The 21942-nt window shown below is 42.7% G+C and overlaps 2 protein-coding genes across 8 annotated transcripts in view; one reads left to right on the top strand and one right to left on the bottom strand.

Moving 5' to 3' along the window:
• Window positions 1–12795, bottom strand: part of COL26A1 (collagen type XXVI alpha 1 chain) — a 262250-nt gene extending 249455 nt beyond the window's left edge. For 3 of the 6 annotated variants that reach the window (XM_074189516.1, XM_074189522.1, XM_074189521.1), the window contains exons 1-5: window positions 12406–12795; window positions 10623–10709; window positions 3830–4056; window positions 1175–2662; window positions 410–539 (exon numbers count right to left, since the gene is read on the bottom strand). The gene's annotated coding sequence lies outside the window, so the exon portion shown is untranslated. The remainder of the gene's footprint in view (window positions 1–409; window positions 540–1174; window positions 2663–3829; window positions 4057–10622; window positions 10710–12405) is intronic. The other 3 variants (XM_074189517.1, XM_074189518.1, XM_074189519.1) reach the window with 3 other exon arrangements.
• Window positions 12796–13112: 317 nt separating this feature from the next.
• On the top strand, window positions 13113–17692 carry IFT22 (intraflagellar transport 22). Of its 2 annotated transcripts, none has more exons than XM_074189514.1 (5): window positions 13113–13304; window positions 14299–14375; window positions 14475–14564; window positions 14948–15150; window positions 17162–17692. In XM_074189514.1, exons 1-5 carry the CDS (start codon window positions 13266–13268, stop codon window positions 17308–17310), a joined length of 558 nt encoding a protein of 185 aa, XP_074045615.1. In that variant the 5' UTR covers window positions 13113–13265; the 3' UTR covers window positions 17311–17692. The 2 variants fall into 2 exon arrangements, with proteins under 2 accessions (XP_074045615.1, XP_074045616.1); XM_074189515.1 differs by lacking the exon at window positions 13113–13304 and adding an exon at window positions 13527–13627.
• The last annotated feature ends 4250 nt before the right edge of the window (window positions 17693–21942 follow it).

The raw sequence follows: 21942 nt of genomic DNA, 5'->3' as shown, positions 1-21942 counted from the left end.
CCATTTATAACACAAAAGGTCTATTTTCCATGCTTCTCCAATAAAATCTTTTACTAGACTAAATAAGAAATACAAATGATAATAAATCAAACTGAAATGGTCACATTGGATAAAGTAGATGACCCATAAGGAGATCCATTAAAAAAGGTTACAGGGTTATGCCTAACATACAAAAAAATGATCCAGCAATATCACTTTATCTCAAATAGATCACAAAAAGGGGGAAAGGACCCACATATACAAAAATTTTTATAGCAGCTCTTTTTGTATAGTGGCAAAGAATTGGAAACTGAGGGGACACCATCGACTGGGGAATGGCTGAACAAGCTATGGTATATAAATGTGGAGTACTATTGTCCTATAAGAAATCATGAGCAGCCTGACTTTAGAAAAGCATGGAAAGACTTACATGAACTAATGCTGAGTGAAGTGAGCAGAACCAGGAGGACACTGTATACAGTAACAACATTGTAGGATGATCTATTATGATCAATGCAACTCTTCTCAGTAGTTAGTGGTCAAGGACAATCCTGAAAGACCTATTAAGGAAAATGCCATCCACATTCAGAAGAAAAAGCTATGGATTCTGAATCCAAAGCAAAACATACTCTGTTCACTTTTTTAAACTTTTTTGTTCCCCCCCCCTTCATTTTAGTTTCTCTTTCACAACTTGACTAATGAATTTTTATAATGTGAAACTTCTATCACATGGCTTGCTGCCATGGGGAGGGGGTGGGAAGGGGGTATGGTAGGAAAATGTGGAACTTAAAAGCTTGCAAAAAGATGAATGTTGAAAACTATCTTTGCATGTAATTGGAAAATAAATAAATAAATAAATAAATGGGAAAAAAGTTTAGAGCTCCACAGGAGTAGGAAATTTGGCCACAATCTCTCTGATCTTATTAGTAAGAACAATGTGCTGCCATGGTTTTCACTCAACAATGGATATCATCAATCAATCTTTTCTCCTCCATAGAACTCTTGTCTTTCCTCTCTTTCCTATATCCTCTTTAATCCTTTAATCTTTAATTCTTAAACCTTAAGGTAGACACTTGAAAGCATGTTAAAGGTGTTTCTCCTTGAAGGTGGTTGAAGCAGGAGCTTCAGAGAAATCTTAGTCAGACGTGAAGGAGACCTGCCAGGCCATCACTAGTTGTCTTGACTTTTATCTTACCACTGTACTTTAAGAACTCTAAAGAGTGAGGCTGATGACTTTGTGCAGTTCTCTTTCACTTAAATCTCATTCGCACATAATGTCCAGATATCATCCACTGGTCCTCTTCAAAAATGAAGTATGAACAACAAACACCACAATAATCCTGGCTAAAAATATTCTTGTCTCTTGCTTCACTGGTTCTCTTTGGATTAGTAACTTTTTCCATATGAAGACTATGGAGTGCATAAAACAGTTTAGCCAGAACTCTCCCTTTTAGTTTTCACATGCTCCTAATTTTCAAATTAAATTCTCTTGTTTTCATAGTCTTCATAAAGAAACAATTTGATTAATCCCCTTCAACATTTCAAACATTTCATTTGGGTCTCTGTGAGATCCTTTTTCAAATAAAAATTTGCCAAACTTCCTCAGCCTTTCTTCATAACTCACAGATGAAAGGAATGGTTTTTATCTTCATTCTTGATGTCTTGTTTCCTAACAGGACCAAATACAGTGTACCAGATGAGAACTTACCAACGTCCCATGTCATAGTCATATCATAATGTTTGATTTATAGTCTGTTCCTCTGGTAATGTAACCCAGTATCCTGTTCAACTTTCTCACTACATCTGTGCGTTAGACTGAAAGCTTTAGGGGGATACTTAAAGAAATATGTTCCAGACATATTAATCCACATTTACATGCATTTGCTCTTTGCAGAGCAAGGCATTTAACAAAAGTCATTTTCTTTTGATTGCACTATGTAGTATAATCAGATCACTTCCTCGTTAGTTCTTTGGTATAATTTGTAATGATCTTAAAGTCTTACTTTCTACAGTATCCAGATCTTTCATGCAAATGAAGAGAAACTAACCCACAGGGCTGTGCTAGAAATCAGTCTTATGACTACGAGTATCTAAGTACTTTGTTTTTTTTTTTTTCAAATAGAATTGATCTATTGTTTTTGGTTCGTTTTTTTTTTCTTTCGTTGTTCTCCTTGAAGCATTTAACTGAGTTGACTGGATCAGTTGGTTGGCACCATGGACACCAAGTCCAAAGGCAATAAGCCCATGGGCCCTGAGCTGAGAGGCTTAGGAATGTCACTGTAGGTTTCAAGAGGAATGGAGGAAGGCAAAGCTAGGAAAAGGGTTGGAGCAGTTGATGAAAGTAGCAGGAAACCACAACTCTGTTCTCCATTCTGTCATGCCCAGATGTGACTTCCAAGCTCTGCAACAAGGATAGCCATCCTCCCTTCTACAAGCTGCTACAAAGATGGATTAGATGATGGTTGCAAACACCCCATGGTTATGATGATCTGTTTTTCCATTAAATTTCAACACAATTGACCAGGCGCTCATCTAATCTGCTCAGTCTATGTGAGTCACTGACTCTACAAGGGCTTTTTTTTCTCAATTGTAGATGAGAGCTTTGTTTATCCGAATGTTTCTTTTAATGATATTCCATAATATATGCTAAATCATCCATTATTTTTCCACACCTTTCTGTAGCCTTTAAATGCAGACAAAAAAATTAAGAGATTTTTAAAATACATACAAATAAAGTCCATGACATTTTTATATTAAATGTGTTTTTGATAGAAAAGAAATTAGCAAATGTTTTTAAAGACCAATCAATTTGTAAAATCCTATTCACAACCAAAGAAGGAACTATGGATTCTGAATGAAGACCAAAACTTACTATTTTTAATATTTAAAATTTTTTATGTTTTATGGATTTTTCCCCTTTCGTGTTTTTTCCTTTTAGTTCTGATTCTTCTTTCACAACATGATTAATATGAAAATATGTTTAACTTAGTTATACATGTGTAACCTATTTCAGATTACTTTTGTTGAGGAGAGAGAGGGAAGATAAGGATAGAGAGAGAAAAATGTAAAACTCAAACCCTTAAAAAAAAAATGATTGTTGAAAACAATCTTTGCATGTAGTTGGAAAAATAAAGAAATACACATTTAAAAAAATTTTCATAATAAATAAATACAAATCAATTAGCAAGTATGGCACTAAGCACTTATGGACCAGGAACTGCCTTTGAGGAACTTATATTCTAATAGGGGAGAAAGATAAATAACTAAATAGGTCCATACATGATACATATAGAGTAAATGGAAGGTAGCTAGCTTTAGTTGTAGTTTGGCAGTATGATACAGACTGCCAGACCTGGAGTTAGAAAGACCTGAATTCAAATCAGACCTCATACACTTTCTAGCTATGTGACCTTGGACATATCACCTAATCCTGTTTGCCTCAGTTCCTCATCTGTAAAATGAACTGGAGAAGGAAATGGCAAATCACTATAATATCTTCCCCAAGACAAGTTCAGATAGGGTCATGAAGAGGAGGACATGACTGAACAATATTATTTTTATATCTAAGCTTGAACAGATTTACATTTATTACCATATTTTTATACAGATGCAACTAACTAAATGTAAATGTATCTAAATGTATCTATACCTTTGCAGGAAGTGATACATCCTTGAACTTAATTGAATATTTCAGATTCAAATATTTCTTTTCCCAGTCAACAGACATTAGTTTATAAATGTTAGTTTTTAGAGTTAGAGAGGAAAGTTGGGTATATGAGAGTCAAGGTGTTATAATAATAAATTTATATTTAATTAAGAAAAATATCCTTCACCAAAGAAAACACCCAACCTTAGAAAGGCACTTGAACCACACCATGAACTTTAATCCAAAACAGCTGGTAGGAAGAACTCCATTTTTGGAAAGCCTCCTTTTCCAGAATGTCTCCTCCTATTTTCTTCAGGCACTGCATGACTTCACCAGTTTTGCGAGTGGATACTGCCTCTGCTGATAGAGATCTTGTCCATCCCCATGCCTCCTCATGGTGTGGGATTCTGGTCTGACTCCTTCCATAAACCCTGCACAGAAGATGTAGCCAGCACAGCAGAAGCCTCAGTAGGAGTTTTCCAAGGTTTCAGTGACCCCCATGCCAATCCAAACTGTGTGTTTGTTTTCACTTACTTTTCCATTTTCATTTTTTGCTATTCTGGACTTGACAAATACAAACAAACTTGAACATTTCCATATGCAAAGAACAGAAGAGAGGATTGCATAGGAAACCACACATTTTCACCAGATCTGTCTTGTTTCTTTTTAAAAATCTATCTTGTTTGTACATAGTTGTTTGCATGTTGTCTCTCCCATTAGCCTGTAAACTCCTTGAGGGCAGGGGTTGTCTTTTGTCTTCCTTTGTATCCCCAACACTTAACACAGTGCCAGGCAGCAGCCTATCTACACCATGGCAAGCCCATAATACATATTAACTGGATTTGGGCTATGATATTCCTGGGACTTTTCATTGGGGGTTTCTTTTAGGAGGTGCCTCATGCCTTCTATTTTATCTTTGCCCCCTAATTTTAATAGTTTTCAGTTTATGATTTCTTGAGTCTTGCCTGGTCATAGTTTTCAGGATTCTGATGACTCAGATTATTTCTCCTTGACCTAGTTTACAGGTCAATGGTTTGGGGAGTAAATCTCTTATATTTGCTTCTATTTTTTCATTCAATTTTACTCTAATATTTCTTGTTTCATGGAGTCACTGAGTTCTATTTGTTCCTTCCTAATTGTTCAGGGAGTCTGTTTTTAAGGTATTATTTTCCACTCTCTATTGCAAGCTATTTATTCTTTCTCCCATTCATTCCACCAGGGTTCTAACATCATTCATAATTACATTTTTTATCTCTTGCTTCATTTTACAAGGTGTTCATATGGTTCTTTGGGCAGAGTATTTTTCTCCCCTGAGGCCCTACTGAGAATTGTTCTGAGTTTATCTCTTGTGTGTCTCTTATTTCTTCATTATATTTGGGATTTTTTGTCACATTTGCTCATAACCTCGAGGCTCAATTTCTGGTGTACGACTTCATGCCAGGGTCAGGCTCCCCCCTCACCTGCACTCACTTAGGTATGGGATGGTCCTCTCAATCTCCTGGGTTCATCCCACGTGGTTCCACTGGCTTCTCTCTCCTCTGGCATGCCTACACCCAGAGCATTGGCAGGGTTCAGGTCCATCTGATCTTCCAGGGCCCTCATAAAGCATCTCAAAGACTCATAGAAATTGAGAATTGAGCTATTTAAACATAAAAGTAATCTCCACTATAACCTACTGGATAAATAAATGGTTGTCCAGTCTCCCCTTAAAGACCTGTGAGGAGGGGGAACCCATTACCTCTTGAACCAGCCAGCCCTCACCACCAGCACAGATCAAACTGTTTTTCCTACTATCAAACTTAAATTTGCCCCTTCATCACTTCTACCCATTGCTCCTGGTCTTGTCCTCTAAAGCCAAATAAAACATATTTAAACCTTCTTTTCAATGGGGAAGAAAATTATCATATGAGTCTTCTTTTCTCCATGATAAACATGCCAGTTGCCTTCAACCACACCTCCTCTGTCATGAGCTCAAGGCCCTTCAAAATCCTGGTGGTCCTTTTCTACAATCCTTCTGCTTATCAATAAACAACTTACACTGGGGGGAGGGAAGGAGAAGAGGACTCAGGCGCAGAGCTGATCACAATACTCCAGATGAACTCTGAAGAGGGCCAAAAACAATGAGACTGTCACCACTCCATTCAGCCATCAAGCCCATCCGACCCAATTCAAGACTGTCACTGGTTTGCCGAGGGGTTTGGTGGCCATATCACCCTCCTGACAGATTGAGCTTGCAGTCCACTCAGATGTCTCAGATGTGCTTCAGGACCACTGACCCCATTCACACCTCTTCATCTTCCATCTTATACTCACCAGGCTGATTTGTTTGCTCCCAAATGCTATACTTTACATTTATCCCTGTCAAAGGTCAGCTTCCAGACACAGCACAGTTCTCTAGTTCAGCAACATTCTTTCAGATCCCGATTCTCTGCCCCATGACCCTTCCCCACTCCCTATATTGGCACTCCCATTCACTCTTGGCCATCTGTAGATTCAGTGCCTTTATCCAAACCATACAAATGAGTTCAGGATCAACTAAAGATAGATCTCTTGGTACTTCACTGGAGACATTCTGCTATATTAATACTGAATCACACAACTCCTCTTTGAATATGTCTATCCAAACAGTTTGAGTCCATTGGATTTCATTATTGTATCTCCATCTTCTCCATAAGAGGAGTATGAGAGGGGTGGCTAGGTGGCTCAGTGGATAGATCACCAGCCCTGGAGTCAGGAGTACCTGAGTTCAAATCCGGTCTCAGACACTTAATAATTACCTAGCTGTGTGGCCTTGGGCAAGCCACTTAACCCAATTGCCTTGCAAAAAAAAAAAGTAAAAAAAAGAGTATGAGAAATATCTTATCAAAGGCTTTAATAAGATCTATACAAACTATATCCAGAACATTCCCTTCATATTCTACCTTTAAAATTCTGTTGGAAAAAGAAATGATAACAGTCTGGCACAACCTGATCTTGATGAAACAAAACTTTGTAATCACTGCATCACTTTCTAAATGTTCCCTAGCCATGTCCGTAGTAAGACTATAAATCTACAATATATCTCCTAGTAGTTAAAAAAAAAAACCAGAGACTATGGAAGGCCAGTTAAAATTAAAGATTTTATGACTAGGAGTCTATATTAAATCTTTTAAATAATTTATAGAAAGGATTTGAAATAACTCAATATCATTTTTATGTGCTTGTGAGAGTTTTATTGAATGGAGTTGCAGAATTAAATATACAAAAGATCTCTTAGGTCATCTAGTCCTTTCTTTCATCAAATACCATATTGATCCCTCTGCTTTCTAGAGATTATTTATGAAACTGTCTAAAGTAAGCCCTAAAGTAAGTTTTAAATGAAGGTCACAGAGCAATGTACCTCAATACCTTATAACAAAACTCCCTTACTCATATAGTACTCATTTCTAAGAAGCTCAGAATATTTGATCCCCCCCCTTTCTTTGAGAATCAAGTTAAGTCAACAAACATATATTAAACACCTACTACAAAGAAGGCCCTGTGCTACATACTGGGGAGGGGGAAGAAAGGTTTAAGAAACCTTGTTTGGGAGGAGCTCATGGACTAAAGGAAGAAACAACAATGAAATAACCATGTATAAACAAGTTCCCAATAGGATAAATTGGAGATCATCAACAGAGGAAAGATATTGAGGGGGAACTGGCAAATGCTTCTCAAAGACTGTCCAATTTTTAGAGGGGCACTTGAAAGAAGTATCTCGAGGGCAGGAAATGTGACTTTTTATTTCTATGTCCCCAGTGCTAGCACTTATATCCTACTTATAGTAAACAATTGATAAAACCTTGTTGATTGGAGGATTAATTTGTTTCATATATGTCTATGCTGTTATGCCTGATCGAATGTAAAGCTCCCTGGGGTCAGGGATTGTCTTCCCTTTTGTTGGGGTTTCCCAGGGACCTGGTAATAAAGAAATGCTTGTTGATTGATAGAAGTAGCATGAGTCATATAAATAATCTGTTTTGCCATTGTGCTTCATCTTCTCTCTGAGCCTGTGCTGACTCCCCCTGTCCAGCAACCCTGGGGCCAACAGTTGGCCTAGATTTATGGATCTGGAATAAACCCTGGTACCAATCAAGGATCTTCTTTGAGTTTACATCAATCCCAACTCACGCCCTTCCCTTTTATAAAGGGTAATTTCCCTTACCAGTCCCAGGTTCAAGCTCTGAGGTCATTTCATCAATTCTGTTCAACAAATATCTACATATAAGGACCTATGCTTGGCACTGGAGATAAGATGCTAAAAAGTAAAAGTCATCCTGTGTTTGAGGATGGATTGGAACCCAGGTAGTCTTGAGTTTGGGCAGCTAGGTGGTGCTGCTATAATGAACAGAATATCAGTCCTGATGTCAAGACTCATCTTCCTCAATTCAAATGTGACCTCAGACACTTACTAGCTGTTTGCTTCAGTTTCCTCATCTGTCAAAATGAACTGGAAAGAAAATGGCAAACCACTGCAGTATTTCTGCCAAGAAAACACCCAATGGGGTCACAAAGAGTTGGACTAAATGACAACAAGCTATATACAGAATAAAAAGACAATAATTAACAGATAAAAGGGATTGGAAATGGTTTCCACTAAAAAATGGGATTTTAGTTGGGACTTAAAGGAAGCCAAGGAGAATTGCAATCAAGAGGGGCAGAGAACACTCCAGGCAGGCGCTAAGGGACGGGGGTGACTCCTTCCTAGAGGAAAAAGCCAGAAAGCCAGTGTCAGCACACAGAAGAGTTTAGAGAATGAGGTGTAAGAAGAGTGGAATAGTCAGAGGGAGCCAGGTTAAAGAAGGGCTTTGAATGCCGAAGAGAACATTTAGTGTTTTATCCTGGAGGTCATGGGGAGCCACTGAGTTTCTATGGAGGGAGGTGACATGAAAAGACCTCCACTCTAGGAAAATCCCTAGGCAGATAGATCCCCAGCAGCTACTCCAATAGTCCAGAAGTGAGGTGATGAGGTCTGCACTGGGCTGAGGGCAGTGTCAGAGGAGAGATGCCGAAGACATGGACTCCAAGGGCCTTGGTAACAGCATGGACATGGTGGGGGGGTGGGGTGGAGGGGGAAGAATTAGTGAAGGGTGCAGGAGTCCCAGCTTGGAAGTCTGGGGGATGGAAGGAGGGCATTGCCCTCTACAGAAATAGGGAAGGGAGGGAGGACTTGGAGGTGGGGCACATAATGATACAAATCTATATGCAGTGTTTCTACTGCCCCTGCAGAAGAAGGGTTGGCATACCAAGCTGTTAATGGGTCCAAAGAACTCACAAATTCCCCAGTTTGTTTTCTATGCCCTTGAAAAGACTTTCCAAAGTGAGTGTGGGAGCACAGGAGAGAAAAGGAAAGAAGCAAGATTGTGCATACTATCCATGGGGCCAACCAAAGTCAGACAAACCCATGGTACAAGATTGTCTCTGCCATGACTGGCACAGACGTTGAGACAATGCCAGAGACCAGCCAGAGGCTGGTGGGTTTGGAAGGCTCTATCAACAGGGGAGAACATTTCCTTCCTCAATTGCCTGAAGCCCTTGGCCTCTGAAAAGAGAATTCGGACTTCTGCCCTTGAGAAGAAAAGTGGGAGGGCACTTTTCCCCCCTCATTGTGAGAAATGGTTGGAAGTGAGAGACGGCTGGCCTGAACTCTTCAAAAAGCAACCTCTTTTCAAATAAATTATAGGTTTGTCTTTTTTATATCTTTTCCATTTCCAGTTATATTCCTCTATCCTATGTGATTCAGAGAATGATGCCTCTAACAAACAAGACCATGAAGAAAAATAGGCAATTCAGGAAAGTCACCCAACACCTCAACTGACTCTGAGAGTATAGGCATTATTTCCCCTCCATGGTTCCCCCACCTCTTCAAAAATGGGCAGAGACCAGCTCTTAACACTGGTCCCATCCTTTCCTTTGATGGCACGGACTCCATGAGGGCTGCCAGGGTTGGACTGAAGGCCGGCAGGGTGGGGTTCTCCAGCACCATAGTCTCCCTCACTTTAGACATCAGAGCCCTGGAGAACCTGAGCCTCTAACTGGAAAGATGGAAGGGGGGGTGTCTAAGAGAATAGGGATCCATGGATGAGGGAGCCCTCCAGTGAGCAACAGGGAGACTGCAGAGTGCTGCTACCTGGTGGCCAAAATATACAGTCTTCCACCCCTGCTTAACTGGATAAAAGACCATGTGCTCTTCCATGCAAAGGAAAGAGCCAGGTCTGAATGAACACTGCTTGGATGTAGCTTCAAAGGTTACCTGGATTCCCTCTTCAACCTTTCAACTAGTTCTTAATGAAATCATACCGGTTCTTAGCTGTCTCTGCTTCTCTTTCTAAATGCTCACAAACCATCCCTTCAATAACAAATACATTTAGAATTTTGCCAAAAATTTAAATCAAATTCACTGCCCTGCAGTTGCAATCTCTTTTTTTTTTTTAAATTAGGAACATGATTGTTCTCCAGTCCTGTAAGGACTCTCCAATGCTCCCAGATCTTGCAAAGATCACTTACAATAGATCAGCATATGCATCAGTTCTTTCAGTACCCCATTCTGTCATTTGTCTGAACTTGTTAGTCTCTTTAGGTACTTCACCAACCCTCTCTCCTGCCTTTTTTTTCTTCCTCACTGGAATAATTTCTTTTTGTTTTTTTAGGTTTTTTTCTTTTTGCAAGGCAATGGGGTTAAGTGACATGCCCAAGGTCACACAGCTAGGTAATTATTAAGTGTCTGAGGTCACATTTGAACTCAGATCCTCCTGCCTCCAGGGCTTCTGCTCTCTCTATCCACTGCCCCTACTCACTGGAATAATTTTCATTGAGGTCTTGAAAAAGTCATCCCGCCTCTTGAAGAACAAACTTTAACCTTGGGATCCTATCTGTCCTTTCTCTGGACCCTTTGCAAAATCCAATGTGTGCATATTAGATGGTGTTCTTCTTTTTCCTCCTTTGAGATCTCAAAGTCTAACATGGAATGGTCACTTACCCCCAAGATCCTAATCATTTCTCTTTCAGCAGTCTTCTTGTTCAGAACCTGGTCTCCAACAGCAATCTCCCTTGCCATTTCCTTTACCTTTGAAAGAATGAAATTATTATTAAGAAAAATCAAGATTTCATTAGTTGTTCTGTTTTCCTCCAAGGGATGTCTAGATCACTGAAGTCCTCATCACTGCTTTATCATGCTTCTGCACCAAGAAAAGCAGCTATAAGGTTCTACAAGAACCCAGGATAAAAATCTAAGGGAAACTTCTTGAGTAATCTTACAGAGAGGAGTATGGGACTTCCAGCATCCAGGAGTGGTGAATTGACCTTTGCCACATCTCCCTCTGGATTTGGTATGTATTAATGGGAGAATGTGTCATGACTTTTTATTACTACTTTAGTAAACACTCCTTTCTAAAACTTATTAAGTCTGGCTGACTAATATCAACTGATGATTTGGGGAAGCATTCACTGGTGGGGGCTTGTAAGCAATAGTAGCATGAGAAAAACAACAAACCCCCAACTCCTCAGGGATTACCCTTATGACCCTGAAAGGAGATATAGCCATGCTCTGGGTTCCTAGCTTGGTCGTGCATGTGGGAGTCGGGATCACTCCAGAGTATGTACATTTTGAACTTCCAATCTTTTCTCCTTAAGAACTCACTCTGGGGGTGGCTAGGGGGCACAGTGGATAGAGCACTGGCCCTGGAGTCAGGAGGACCTGAGTTCAAATCCAGCCTCAGACACTTAATAATGACCTAGCCGTGTGGCCTTGGGCAAGCCACTTAATCCATTTGCCTTGCAAAAACTTTAAAAAAAAAAAAAGGAAAAAACTTACTCTGTAGGTTTTGTTTAGCAATTAGTAGCTTCCTGCCAAGCCCCACTGCAAATGGAACCCTCCACCATCTTCTGGGTAAGAATCTCAAACAGAAACCTTGACAGCAAGCCTTTGTGGAATCAGCGTATGAATTAAATCTAATCGCTCTCTTCACTTCCTAGCAACTTCAGATACTCTCATTTCCCTGACTCCGAAGCCTTCTTCATCAAAGCAATCTTCCCAACACACACAGATCTCATCTCATCATTCTCCTGTCCAAAGTCCGCCCCCCCCTTACCAAATAAAATACAAACTTCTTGTTCTGACATTTAAGGTCAAGTCTGCCTCCAACCTAAACATTTGCCCCTTTTATCCCGGTATCCCTAAAGTTCACGCAAGGCCTAAAGTAAATTCCTTAACCATAAGACGAGGAGATTGGACTAGATGAGAGATGTCAAACAGCGGACCTGAAGCTATTAAAACGTGACTGGAAAAGACAAAAGTAATAAAAACACAATCGAACGTGTGTTAGTGCCTGGTTTTCTAAGTGGTCTGTTTGAGTTTTAATATCGATGGGGCCGCGGCCCACATTACATAACCCCCTTCCAGCTCTGCATCTATTGCATGTGCCACGGACCCAACAGGGTCGTTGCACCCGAACTCCGCTGGCTTTGGGCCCGACCTGCACTCGATGCTAAGCAGGCCCAGGAGGCCAGGAGCCAAGGCCCAGGGGGCCAGGAGCCAAGGCCCAGGGGGCCAGGAGCCAAGGCCGTTCTGGTCTGGGGCCTGCTGAAGGCGGCAGGCAAAGAACGGTCCAGAAGGACCTCCTGGGGGTGGGGGCTTCCTGGGACGCGAGGGGCGGCCTACGAAATGTAAGCCGGACCCTGAGGGGTGAGCGGCCAGGCCTGGGCTGCCCCAGGCAGGACATGCAGCCGGTGGCCAAGGAGTGACTGTAAAAAAGGGGCTGTACCTGCTGCGGCGTGGGCCGGCCGTGCCAGGGGCTCCGCGCCTCGGGGGCATCTGCCGGGAAGCAGGTCCCGGCCCGGCTGGCAAGATGCCCTCTTCCCCTTCCCTGCCCCCATTAAAGTCAAACCAGACAAGCCCGGGGGCGCGTGGCCCCTGCCCGGGCCCCTGGGGGTCACCCCAAGGGGGCGGCCTGAAGCTGCGCGGGGGTTCCGCTCAATGGGGGGCGCCCGCCTCAGTCCCGGGGGCAGGGGGCTCCCCTGCCGCCGGAGGCGGGTACCGGGGGGTCCTCCAACACCCCGGACGTGGGGGGCAGCGGGGGGTCCTAGCTGCTTGACCGGGGCGGGCCACTACGGAACGGGCGGGGGCGCGGCGGGGAGGGGCCCGGCGGGGCGGGGAGGGGGGCGCCCCCCAGCGGCGCCCCCCCAGCCCCGGTGTCCCCGGGAGGGGGGGGCGCCCCCCAGCCCCGGGGTCCCCGGGAGGAGGAGGGGTGCCCCCAGCCCCGGTGTCCCCGGGAGGGGGGGTGTCCCCGGGAGGGGGGTTGTCCCCGGGAGGGGGGGGCGCCCCCCAAGCCCCGGGGTCCCCGGGAGGGGGGGGTGCCCCCCAGCCCCGGGGTCCCCGGGAGGGGGGGCGCCGGCCGGCGCGCGGGCGGGGGCAGGGGCGGGGCCGCGGGCGGTTGCTCCGCCCCCGGGCCGCCCGTCTGCGCCTGCGCGGCCCCGCCTCCAGCCCCGCCTCCGAGCTGCGGCGAATCCGCGGGGACCTGGGCGGCCACGCCCCCGCGGTCCCGGAGCCCTGGCAACGGCGGCGCCTGAGGGCTGGGCCCCGGGCCGGGCCGCGGGAGATGCCCCCTCCAGCCGGGCCGGCGCCATGCTCAAGGCCAAGATCCTCTTCATCGGGCCCTGTGAGGTGGGACCCCCGGCCGCGGGGGGGAGGGGAGCGACTCGGGGCCCCAGACCCGGGCTTGAAGGGGCGCCCCCCAGCCCATCCACCCATGAAGGCGCCCCCCTGGGCCGCGCTGGGCGCTGCAGGCCCCGGCGGCCCTGGGAGGCCCAGGGCAGCGAGACCCGGATGTCCCCCAGCCCCCCCCATCTCACGCCCATTGGTTTCCCTGGCAACCCCGCCTTTAGACATGAAAACATCTTGGGGAGAAGGGGCCCCGGGCACCATTTAACCCCACGGGGTCCAAGCCCCCCCCATGCCTTCCAGACATGCGGCTTCTCGTTTTGCAAGTGAGGAGAGTGGGGGCCAAGGAGATGGAGTCATCCTGGATAGACTGAGGAATACAGGCCCCAGACAGACGGGGGGCCCCCGCCTCCTTGGCCCACCGGGTTTGTGGGACAGGTTGGCAGAGGAGGCCCGGAGAGGTGAAAGCAGTGCCGTGAGAGAGCTCGGACTGGGGTGCTGTGACCCCGGGGTTGGCTGGCTCATGAAAGCCTGTGGCCTCTCCCTGACCTTTTTTTTTAGGTTTTTGCAAGGCAAATGGGGTTCAGTGGCTTGCCCAAGGCCACACGGCTAGGTCATTATTAAGCGTCTGAGGTCGAGTTTGAACTCAGGTCCTCCTGACTCCAGGGCCGGTGCTCTATCCACTGCGCCACCCTGCTCTTCTTTTACAAAGGGACAGACGAAAGCTTCTCCCAGGTTCCCTCACCCGTAATAAGTAGCAGAAGCAAGGTGCCACAACTACAGCCCAATTTTTCCTACTGATGCTGAGAGATGGGAGGAAGCTTAGAAAACACTGAGTTTGGGGATCACAGATGGAACCTCAGAAGCCAACTAGTTCAATAGTTTTAATGTTGAGAAAACTAAGGCCAAAGGCACACCACAACTTGTCTTTACGTAAGGAGATTCTGTGAAGCCAGTATTTTAACAGAACAAAACCAAAATGCTATCTTCTGCACAGAGTGGCAAAACAGTCCTGGCCAATTTTTTGACTGAGTGCTCCGACATCACTGAGTACAACCCAACCCAAGGTGTGAGGTGAGTTCTGAACCCTGACTCTCCTTACCAACTACTTTGGTTTGGTTGGTTGGGAGGAGCACCAGAACCATGATCTCTCTCAAATATTTATGTTTTTAGGATTCTGGAATTTGAGAACCCCCAAGTAACTAGCAACAACAAAGGAACAGGGTGTGAGTTTGAGCTGTGGGATTGTGGAGGTGATACAAAGTAAGTACCATCCGGTCTTCTTCCAAGCACAAGTGAGGAGCAAGTGTGTGTGTTTGTGTCCAGTTTGGGGGTTTTCTTGGCAAAGGTACTGATGAGGCAAAAAGACAGCTACTAAGTGTCTCAGGCTGAATTTGAACTCTTGACGATGAGTCTTCCTGATTCCAAACCCAGCATTCTCCCCACTGTGCCACCTAACTGCCCCTGTGCTTGTGTGTGTATTTAAATGGAAACATGTAGTTTGTGCCTTTAAGCCTGTAAATATCTCTTCTTGGCCTCTATGGGCCAAGATCAAGTATATTTATCACAGGATAAACAAGACATATAAGAAATAATCCTCCCTGGTAAGATGTCCAGACTGACAGGACTCTTTTCCTTCTCTGAAGATTTGAATCGTGCTGGCCTGCCCTCATGAAGGACTCTCATGGAGTGGTGATCGTCTTCAATGCTGAGATCCCCAGCCACTTGAAGGAGATTGAAATGTGGTATTCTTGCTTCGTGCAGCAGCAATTGCTACAGGACAGTCAGTGTCTCTTAATTGCCCACCACAAGCCAGGCTCTGGAGGGGAAAAGAGCAACTTGTCTTTACGTAAGGAGAAGAAAAATGTTCATTTGTAAATTTTTAGTTGTTTTTGCATATTTTCTCAGGAGCCCCTTGTTTGTTTTCAGAACTTGTCACATGCAATGCCTTTAATGTTAAACATTTGAATGTTTGTCAAATTGACCTGGATCTGATTCTTAAAGTCGTAGATGTCTTTGCTTGCAGTCTTCCTCATTGCCCACAGTTCCTTTGCTACCTAAAAACTTGTCACTTTACATAATCAATGGAAGAGCCATTTATTATATAGATAAGAAAATAGATTCCCAGAGAAATTAATGTCGTATTGATAGTGATCTTGATAGATAATTCAGAAGTACAAAAAAAATAAATTGGCACCATGCTGATTACTGATTGAGTATTCCCCTGTAGGAAGGGAATTATGTAAGATACTATCTTGTTATATATGCTAGTATATCAACTTACTTAAAGAATTGGACATGTTATAATTAGGAAGATAGAAGCAAAAATAAAAGGTGAGATTGGATCTGAGATTTCACTGGTTTAGGGAAATCCAAGTCAGCAAACTCAAGAGTTGCCTGGAAGTTGCTCAAAGTCATGCAACCTACATATCCAATAGGTAGAACAGGAGCTCCCATCTTCCTGGTGCTTTTCACTAAAGCATCTAAAATGAACATTTAATTTCTATCCTAATGTAATTAGCTATAGCTTTTAGGCAAGTCAGGTGAAACACTGGACATTTTCCTGAACTATGAAATGAAAATGTCTCTTCAGATTCCATTCTGGCTCCAAAATTTGGGTTTTTCATGATTTTTCAAGTGCATTTAATGAACTTTGGTTCATTGGTTGAAGATAGATAATAGAATTAGGTATTTCTTTTCTGTCTCCTATCTTCACTGTGGCAAAGTTAGCTAAACTAATTTATCTCAAGAGAAAGCCCCAGTCAGCCATGTGATTTATGGATTACAGAAGTACTTTATAGTAATCGTTTGAGAAATTGTATAATTGCTTTTATCTATTGCTTTTTGGACAGCTAGTGGCAAAGTAGTTAAGTACTGGTCTTGGTCCTGGAATCTTCCCGAGTTTTGATTCAGTCTGAAACACTAGTTATATGACCCTAGGCAAATCACGTAACTTTGTTTGCCTCAGTTTCTCCATTTGTAAAAAGGAACTGGAGAAGGAAATGGCAAACTGCTTCAGTATCTTTGCCGAGAAAACCCTGACCATGAAAAGTTGGACATAATAAAAAATGACTGAACATCAAAAATGGTTCACTGTAAATGCCTTAATCATCTAATCAAACTGAAAATTATTCAGTAAGCATTTATTATGTACCTACTGAATGCCAAGCACATAAACTGTTTTAAAGGATTTTGGTTTTTATCTTACATCAAAGGAAATGGGGAGTGTAGTTGTTAAGGTCTTCACCACCACCAAGGAGAGGGTTGGATGGAAGGGTATGAAGGCCATGGAACTCTTCTTAAACACCATTCTTTAAGAGCCACATATGGGACTGAAAGTTGCAAGTGGATCTTCTAAGTGTGAGTGCACACACACACACACACACACACACACACACACACACACACTCTGCTCATATTCCTCAAGAGTATGGATCCTTCACTTCATAGATTCCTATGCTCCCTCTCAATGTCAGCTTGAACCAACTGGGTCCCTCTCTGTTCCCATCCTGCTTGTACTGGGTTCCCCTTTGTACACTCTCCACTCCCCCCCAAGTGGTGCATGGCACTAGCTCCTGCTGGAGTTGCCTCTCCCTCTTGATTCTGACCCAACTCACACACCTCATTCCCCCCCTCTCTACTGCCTTCTGCTCATTTGTATCTTATATGTGCTTATATGTGCCCTTGTCTTCTCCATTAGCATGTTGTAAACTCGTTAAGAGTAGGGACTTTCACTTCCATTGCCAAGCACCTCATGCCATACTCAGCTTTAAGAAATGATGGATAAACTTTGGTTTCTCTTTTCACAAGTGACTCTGAAAGCTCTGTGCTTAACTGTATCTTCCTGTTTCATTTTCTAGCTTCTTCTCTGAGCAAACTGAAACTAATCCATTCCAATCTGGAGGAGGAACCTGAGGAGATTCGGATGGAATTCATCAAGTATTTGAAAAGCATAGTCAGTTCAGTGTCTGAGAGCAGAGATAGGGAAGAGATGTCGATCATCACCTAACTCGAAAATGATTCATTATTCGTAGTCTGAAATCACTCTCTCGCCCAGATCAGGTCTGAAATCTCTTGGACAACACCGATCCTTTTTTTTTTTGATCATATGAGATCTGCCAAGAGGTTGTGCTTTCTCTGCAAGAAGAAGGTTCCTATTGGCCAGTGATTCTCTAGATATTGACTGTGCTTTTTGGTTTCCAGAACCCTATTGAGGAATTTGCTTGCTTCCAGTATTGACAAAAAAAAAAAAAAAAAAATATGTAAAACCAGGCTGTTTTGTTTAGTTTTGCTTCTTCTGAAAATTTTATTGCTTTTGTGCAGTGATCAGTCTATCACTCAAGATGGTTGTTGTTGGCGTATAATAATCAAATATGTTGTCTTCTCTACAATTGTTACAGAATGTTTATTTTTAAATTTTCTATGGAATTCCATAATATTAGGAAAACTACGCTAAACTGATTGGGGCTTAAGGGCCAGTTTATATAAATAGACTTTCATGAACCATCAAGGCAATTTCATCCTTATCAAACATGCATTCAGTTAAAATTTGTTATGTTTCCATATCACTTGATTTGTTAAAAATGCTAAAGAATATTCAAAGATTATAAAGACATGTGGCTTTCAATTCATTCAATATGAGAATTTATTAAAATTCATGTTTTGAGATGGATTTTCATTTTTTCCTACTGCCTTTATAGTTATCTTAAATTTTGTCATATATAAATTCAGAAATAAACTATACCTGTAGCTTGAAACCATAGCTCAGTTCAATGTGTGTGTGTATGTGTACCCATAGTTTCATATATATCCACACATATACATATAAACACAATCACAGTATTTATTCATCTTCTCTGTATGTATTTTGAAATGAAAATACAAAAGGGGCATTTTCAACCTCAGCTTTCTTATCTATAAAATGAGGATAAATAGTAACATCTACATCACAACATATTTGTGAGGTTCACTTATGATAACATGTAAAGCTCAAATGAGAAGATATATAAAGCTCTTTGAAAAACTTAAATTGTCAAAAATGTTTGTTGTTAATGATAAATGTCAAGTCAGTGATTCAAATATCAAGTATCTTCAAGGTGTCAAAAATCCTTAAAATTAAACTGAAATAAATTGGGAAATCACATCTCTCTTTAGCTCCCTCCATTCTTCAGATCCATATTCTATCTTCCTTTCAATACAACCACCACTGCTGCCTCAGTTTCCACAAATCCAAAACTAGACTCAAATCCTCTTTCTCTTCAAGTTGCTCCTAAATCATCCTTGGATGCTTATTTTTGGTTCAGCCATATTTTCTATGTATACTGATTGCCATGTTCCTTTGCCTGTAGCTCTGTGACATCTACAGTAACTTCCCTTTTCTCCATTCCCTCTGCCACTACCCTAGTTCAGGCCATGATGGTCCCTGTAGTCATTTATTGTCTAAATGCCCTTGGCTCCAAAGATAAAATAAGGCATATAGTCCCTTTCCTGTTGGAATTTGACTGTTGAAGTAATTTCCTCTTGGTTAAAAGCTCTTAATTTTCTTGAAGCCTGCAGGGTTCTTTGCAACCCTTTTATTCAAAAGCTTCCCACATTTTCTATTCCTTAAGGTCCAAAATTCTTTACTTGGAATTCAGGGCACTCTGAAATTTGGCCCTGATGCTGCTTTCTAACTTTGTTTAACACTATACTATTTCACATGCCCTATGAAACTAAAGCCCCTAAGTGTCTCACATTTGTGAACCTTTGCTCACATTTCTGCTGCCTAGAATGCCTTTTCCTTAAATCTCCACTGTCCAGGTCATGATCATGTTCAAATGCCTCCACCTTCAAGTGTAGCAGGTGAAAGATGACCTTCCAAACATTTCCATTTGTTGAATAATGCATGCCAATTGCCAAATTGGGACCAATGGCCTTACTCAGCTTTGGGCTGGACCCCAACTACAGGGGGAGACAAATGTTTATACAATAAAACCAAGACCAACTAAGAAACATTACAGCTTTCAGTAATCTGATTTCTAATTGAAAGAAAGATTTGGGACTTCCAAGTTGGGAGAGGGGGACAACAAACAGAACAAACATGAAAAAAAGATGCCCCCCCCCCCCACCAAATGTGTCTAAGTAAACGACATGGAAAGAGCTGATCAGTACAGGACCAGTTTTCAGATATTGAATGATGAAAACTCCACATGGATCTGGTCAACAGAGCAAAGTTCAAAATGAGATTTCCCCCCAGTTTACACAACTGACAACTTGCACAAGACTGAAATTAGACTTGTTGAGTCACAAGATGGGAGTCAAGTGTGGTCTCTCAATTCCACAATTACCACTTGTTCTAAACCTTTTAATCCCTTCAATTCCCTGAAGAACCTCAGCTAAAAAGGAACCTCCCTTTCCTTGGGCACTTAGGATCCTCCCTCTAGAGCTGGAGGGTAGCTTTGGGCCCATCCAATCCAGGTGTTGTGGATCTAAGAATAGGCCCAAGGATGTTTGATATACATCCAGGTCACAGAAGGAGCATTGGAGGCAGGATTTAGAGTAGTGCTCTTTGCCTAGGTCCTGTGCTTGCATCTCACTGCATATCTACCTTCTATAAGAACAATTATTTGTGTCAAATAACTCCTCAGATGAGAAATACTATGAAGGTAGAAACTGTTTTATTTGACTTAGGTTCCCCCAAAGAGGCAGACATTTCAAGTATTTTTTGAATGAAATCTTTGATCCCATTTTTTGAAGACTGTGCCTTTCATACTTAGTATAGTGTAAATTAGAGGTGATAAGGACAGTCAGCAATTAGTTGTGCTCACATGGTAACTGTTTTCTACCAGGTTAACTTAACCTTCCCACCCAACATATTTGGGCTCATATGTTGGGGTACATTCAGGATTTTTTTTGCTTAAGCCAGAGCACCACAAAGTAGGCCCTTAGATGCTTACTAGTCACTTTGCTTGCTTGATTAAAGAATGCAATTAAAAGGGTAAGCTTTTGGTTACCCCTCAGTCTTCCATCCCACCAAAAAAAATAAATGAACTTTTTGGAATGAATAGAGGAGAGGGAGACATTTTTACATGCATAACGGAAGTCCTGTACTAAGTGCTGGAGATATACATAGAAAAGTCTCTGCTGTAAAGGGGTTCACACTCAATGGGGAGACAGCAATTAGAGGAGGTTTCAGCTCCCTGTCAAATGGAAAGGTCCTTAGGGACCAGGATTAAAGCTGATAGACCTCCGATCAAATCCTATCATTTTCTGATATTGAACCACTTCAGTGCCAAGGACTTTGGCAGCAAGAGCTTCCTGCCCTGGGTCCTCAGAATCATTGCCAGGATGTATCTCCAACATTGCTGCTTCCCACATGTTGCTTAAGGGCACTGGGCTGGCAGCCTTAGGTTGTCTTCTCTGGGGTCTTAGAGGGGATGATGGTCAAGGTGAGTGAGATATTGCCTCTTGTCTCCCCCCAGCCCAGATGCCTAAGTACTTCAGCCAGACTGACCTGCCTGCCCTGTGAATTCCAGTTGATAAAGTTGGTCAGTTCTCCATAGATGCTTCTCTCCTAGGGCTAGAAGGATCAGTAGTCTGGCATGGGCTGCCATTCCCAGAGTCACTATGCTGTTGTTGGCAGTTAGTCACAAGCCACTGCTGGTGAGGAAGATGAGCCCCTTCTCCACAAGGATTTCTCTCTTCAGTAATGTGTCTGGTAGTTTGGAAGGCACGCTATTCCCAAAGGCTTTTGGGATCAGGATCCTGGGCTATCTCCATCAGGATCTAAGAGGAGATTGTGGTCAAGGTGGCTGATAGCATTATCTTTATCACTACTTGGATAACCGAGACAACAAACTAAAGAGAATCCCATTTCATAAGTTAGACAGATCAATTCTTCACCTATAAATCAACTTGAAATTAGTTGAAATCTAATTCAGAGCATTATCATCTATTTGTAACTGGCCATTTTCTTTTCCATTATGACCTATGAATTTTCCTGACCAGCATTAATCTTTCATTGAGCTGTTACTTCTAACACTTAAAATATATTTACAAGATGGTGAAAAATATTACTATATTTTGAGTTACAAAAGCTGCTGTTTGTCTCTTGTTCTTGAAGAGGACCATGACATCAGGGATGTGTTGTCATGACAGGCAAGTGAGTCGAATTTAAATGAGGAGGCAGCTGTAGAAAGTCACCAGCCTCACTTTCTCCTCCCCAGCTATCTGAGTCCAGTGACCACCTGTGGTTCAGGATGACTGGAGATGGTCCAGGATGCAGTGAGAGACTTGGACCTTTTAAAATAGGTTTTCCCTGGTCACATTTGGATGAAGGCAGTACCCATTCAATGACTAAGCTTAGAAAGCTGAGAGATGAAGCAAAGAGGCCAAGAAGGACCATTTCTTTCTTTTTTTGTAAGGCAAACTGAGTTAAATGGCTTGCCCAAAGCCACACAGCTAGGTAATTATTAAGTGTATGAGGATGGATTTGAATTCAGGTACTCCTGACTCCAGGGCTGGTGCTCTATCTACTGCACCACCTAGCTGCCCCTAAGAAGGACCATTTCTAAAAAAAAAAAAAAATCCAAAAAAAAAAAAACCCTTCAGGGTTTCTCAGTGATTAAGGCAAATAAGAAAGAAAAGGAGCAAGAATCACCCC

The sequence above is a fragment of the Macrotis lagotis genome, chromosome 5 (genome assembly GCF_037893015.1).
Source record: "Macrotis lagotis isolate mMagLag1 chromosome 5, bilby.v1.9.chrom.fasta, whole genome shotgun sequence".
Classification (NCBI taxonomy): Eukaryota; Metazoa; Chordata; class Mammalia; order Peramelemorphia; family Peramelidae; genus Macrotis; species Macrotis lagotis.
Note: the sequence above shows the minus strand (reverse complement) of the source record. Positions and strands in the feature narration are given on the sequence as shown.

Bases quoted from the DNA above. Each gene is read 5' to 3' on its own strand.
- IFT22 (XM_074189514.1), top strand. From the start codon at position 13,266: ATGCTCAAGGCCAAGATCCTCTTCATCGGGCCCTGTGAG. The intron at 13,305-14,298 runs GTGGGACCCCCG...TCTTCTGCACAG, and splicing joins TCTTCATCGGGCCCTGTGAG to AGTGGCAAAACAGTCCTGGC. The intron at 14,565-14,947 runs GTAAGTACCATC...CCTTCTCTGAAG, and splicing joins GATTGTGGAGGTGATACAAA to ATTTGAATCGTGCTGGCCTG.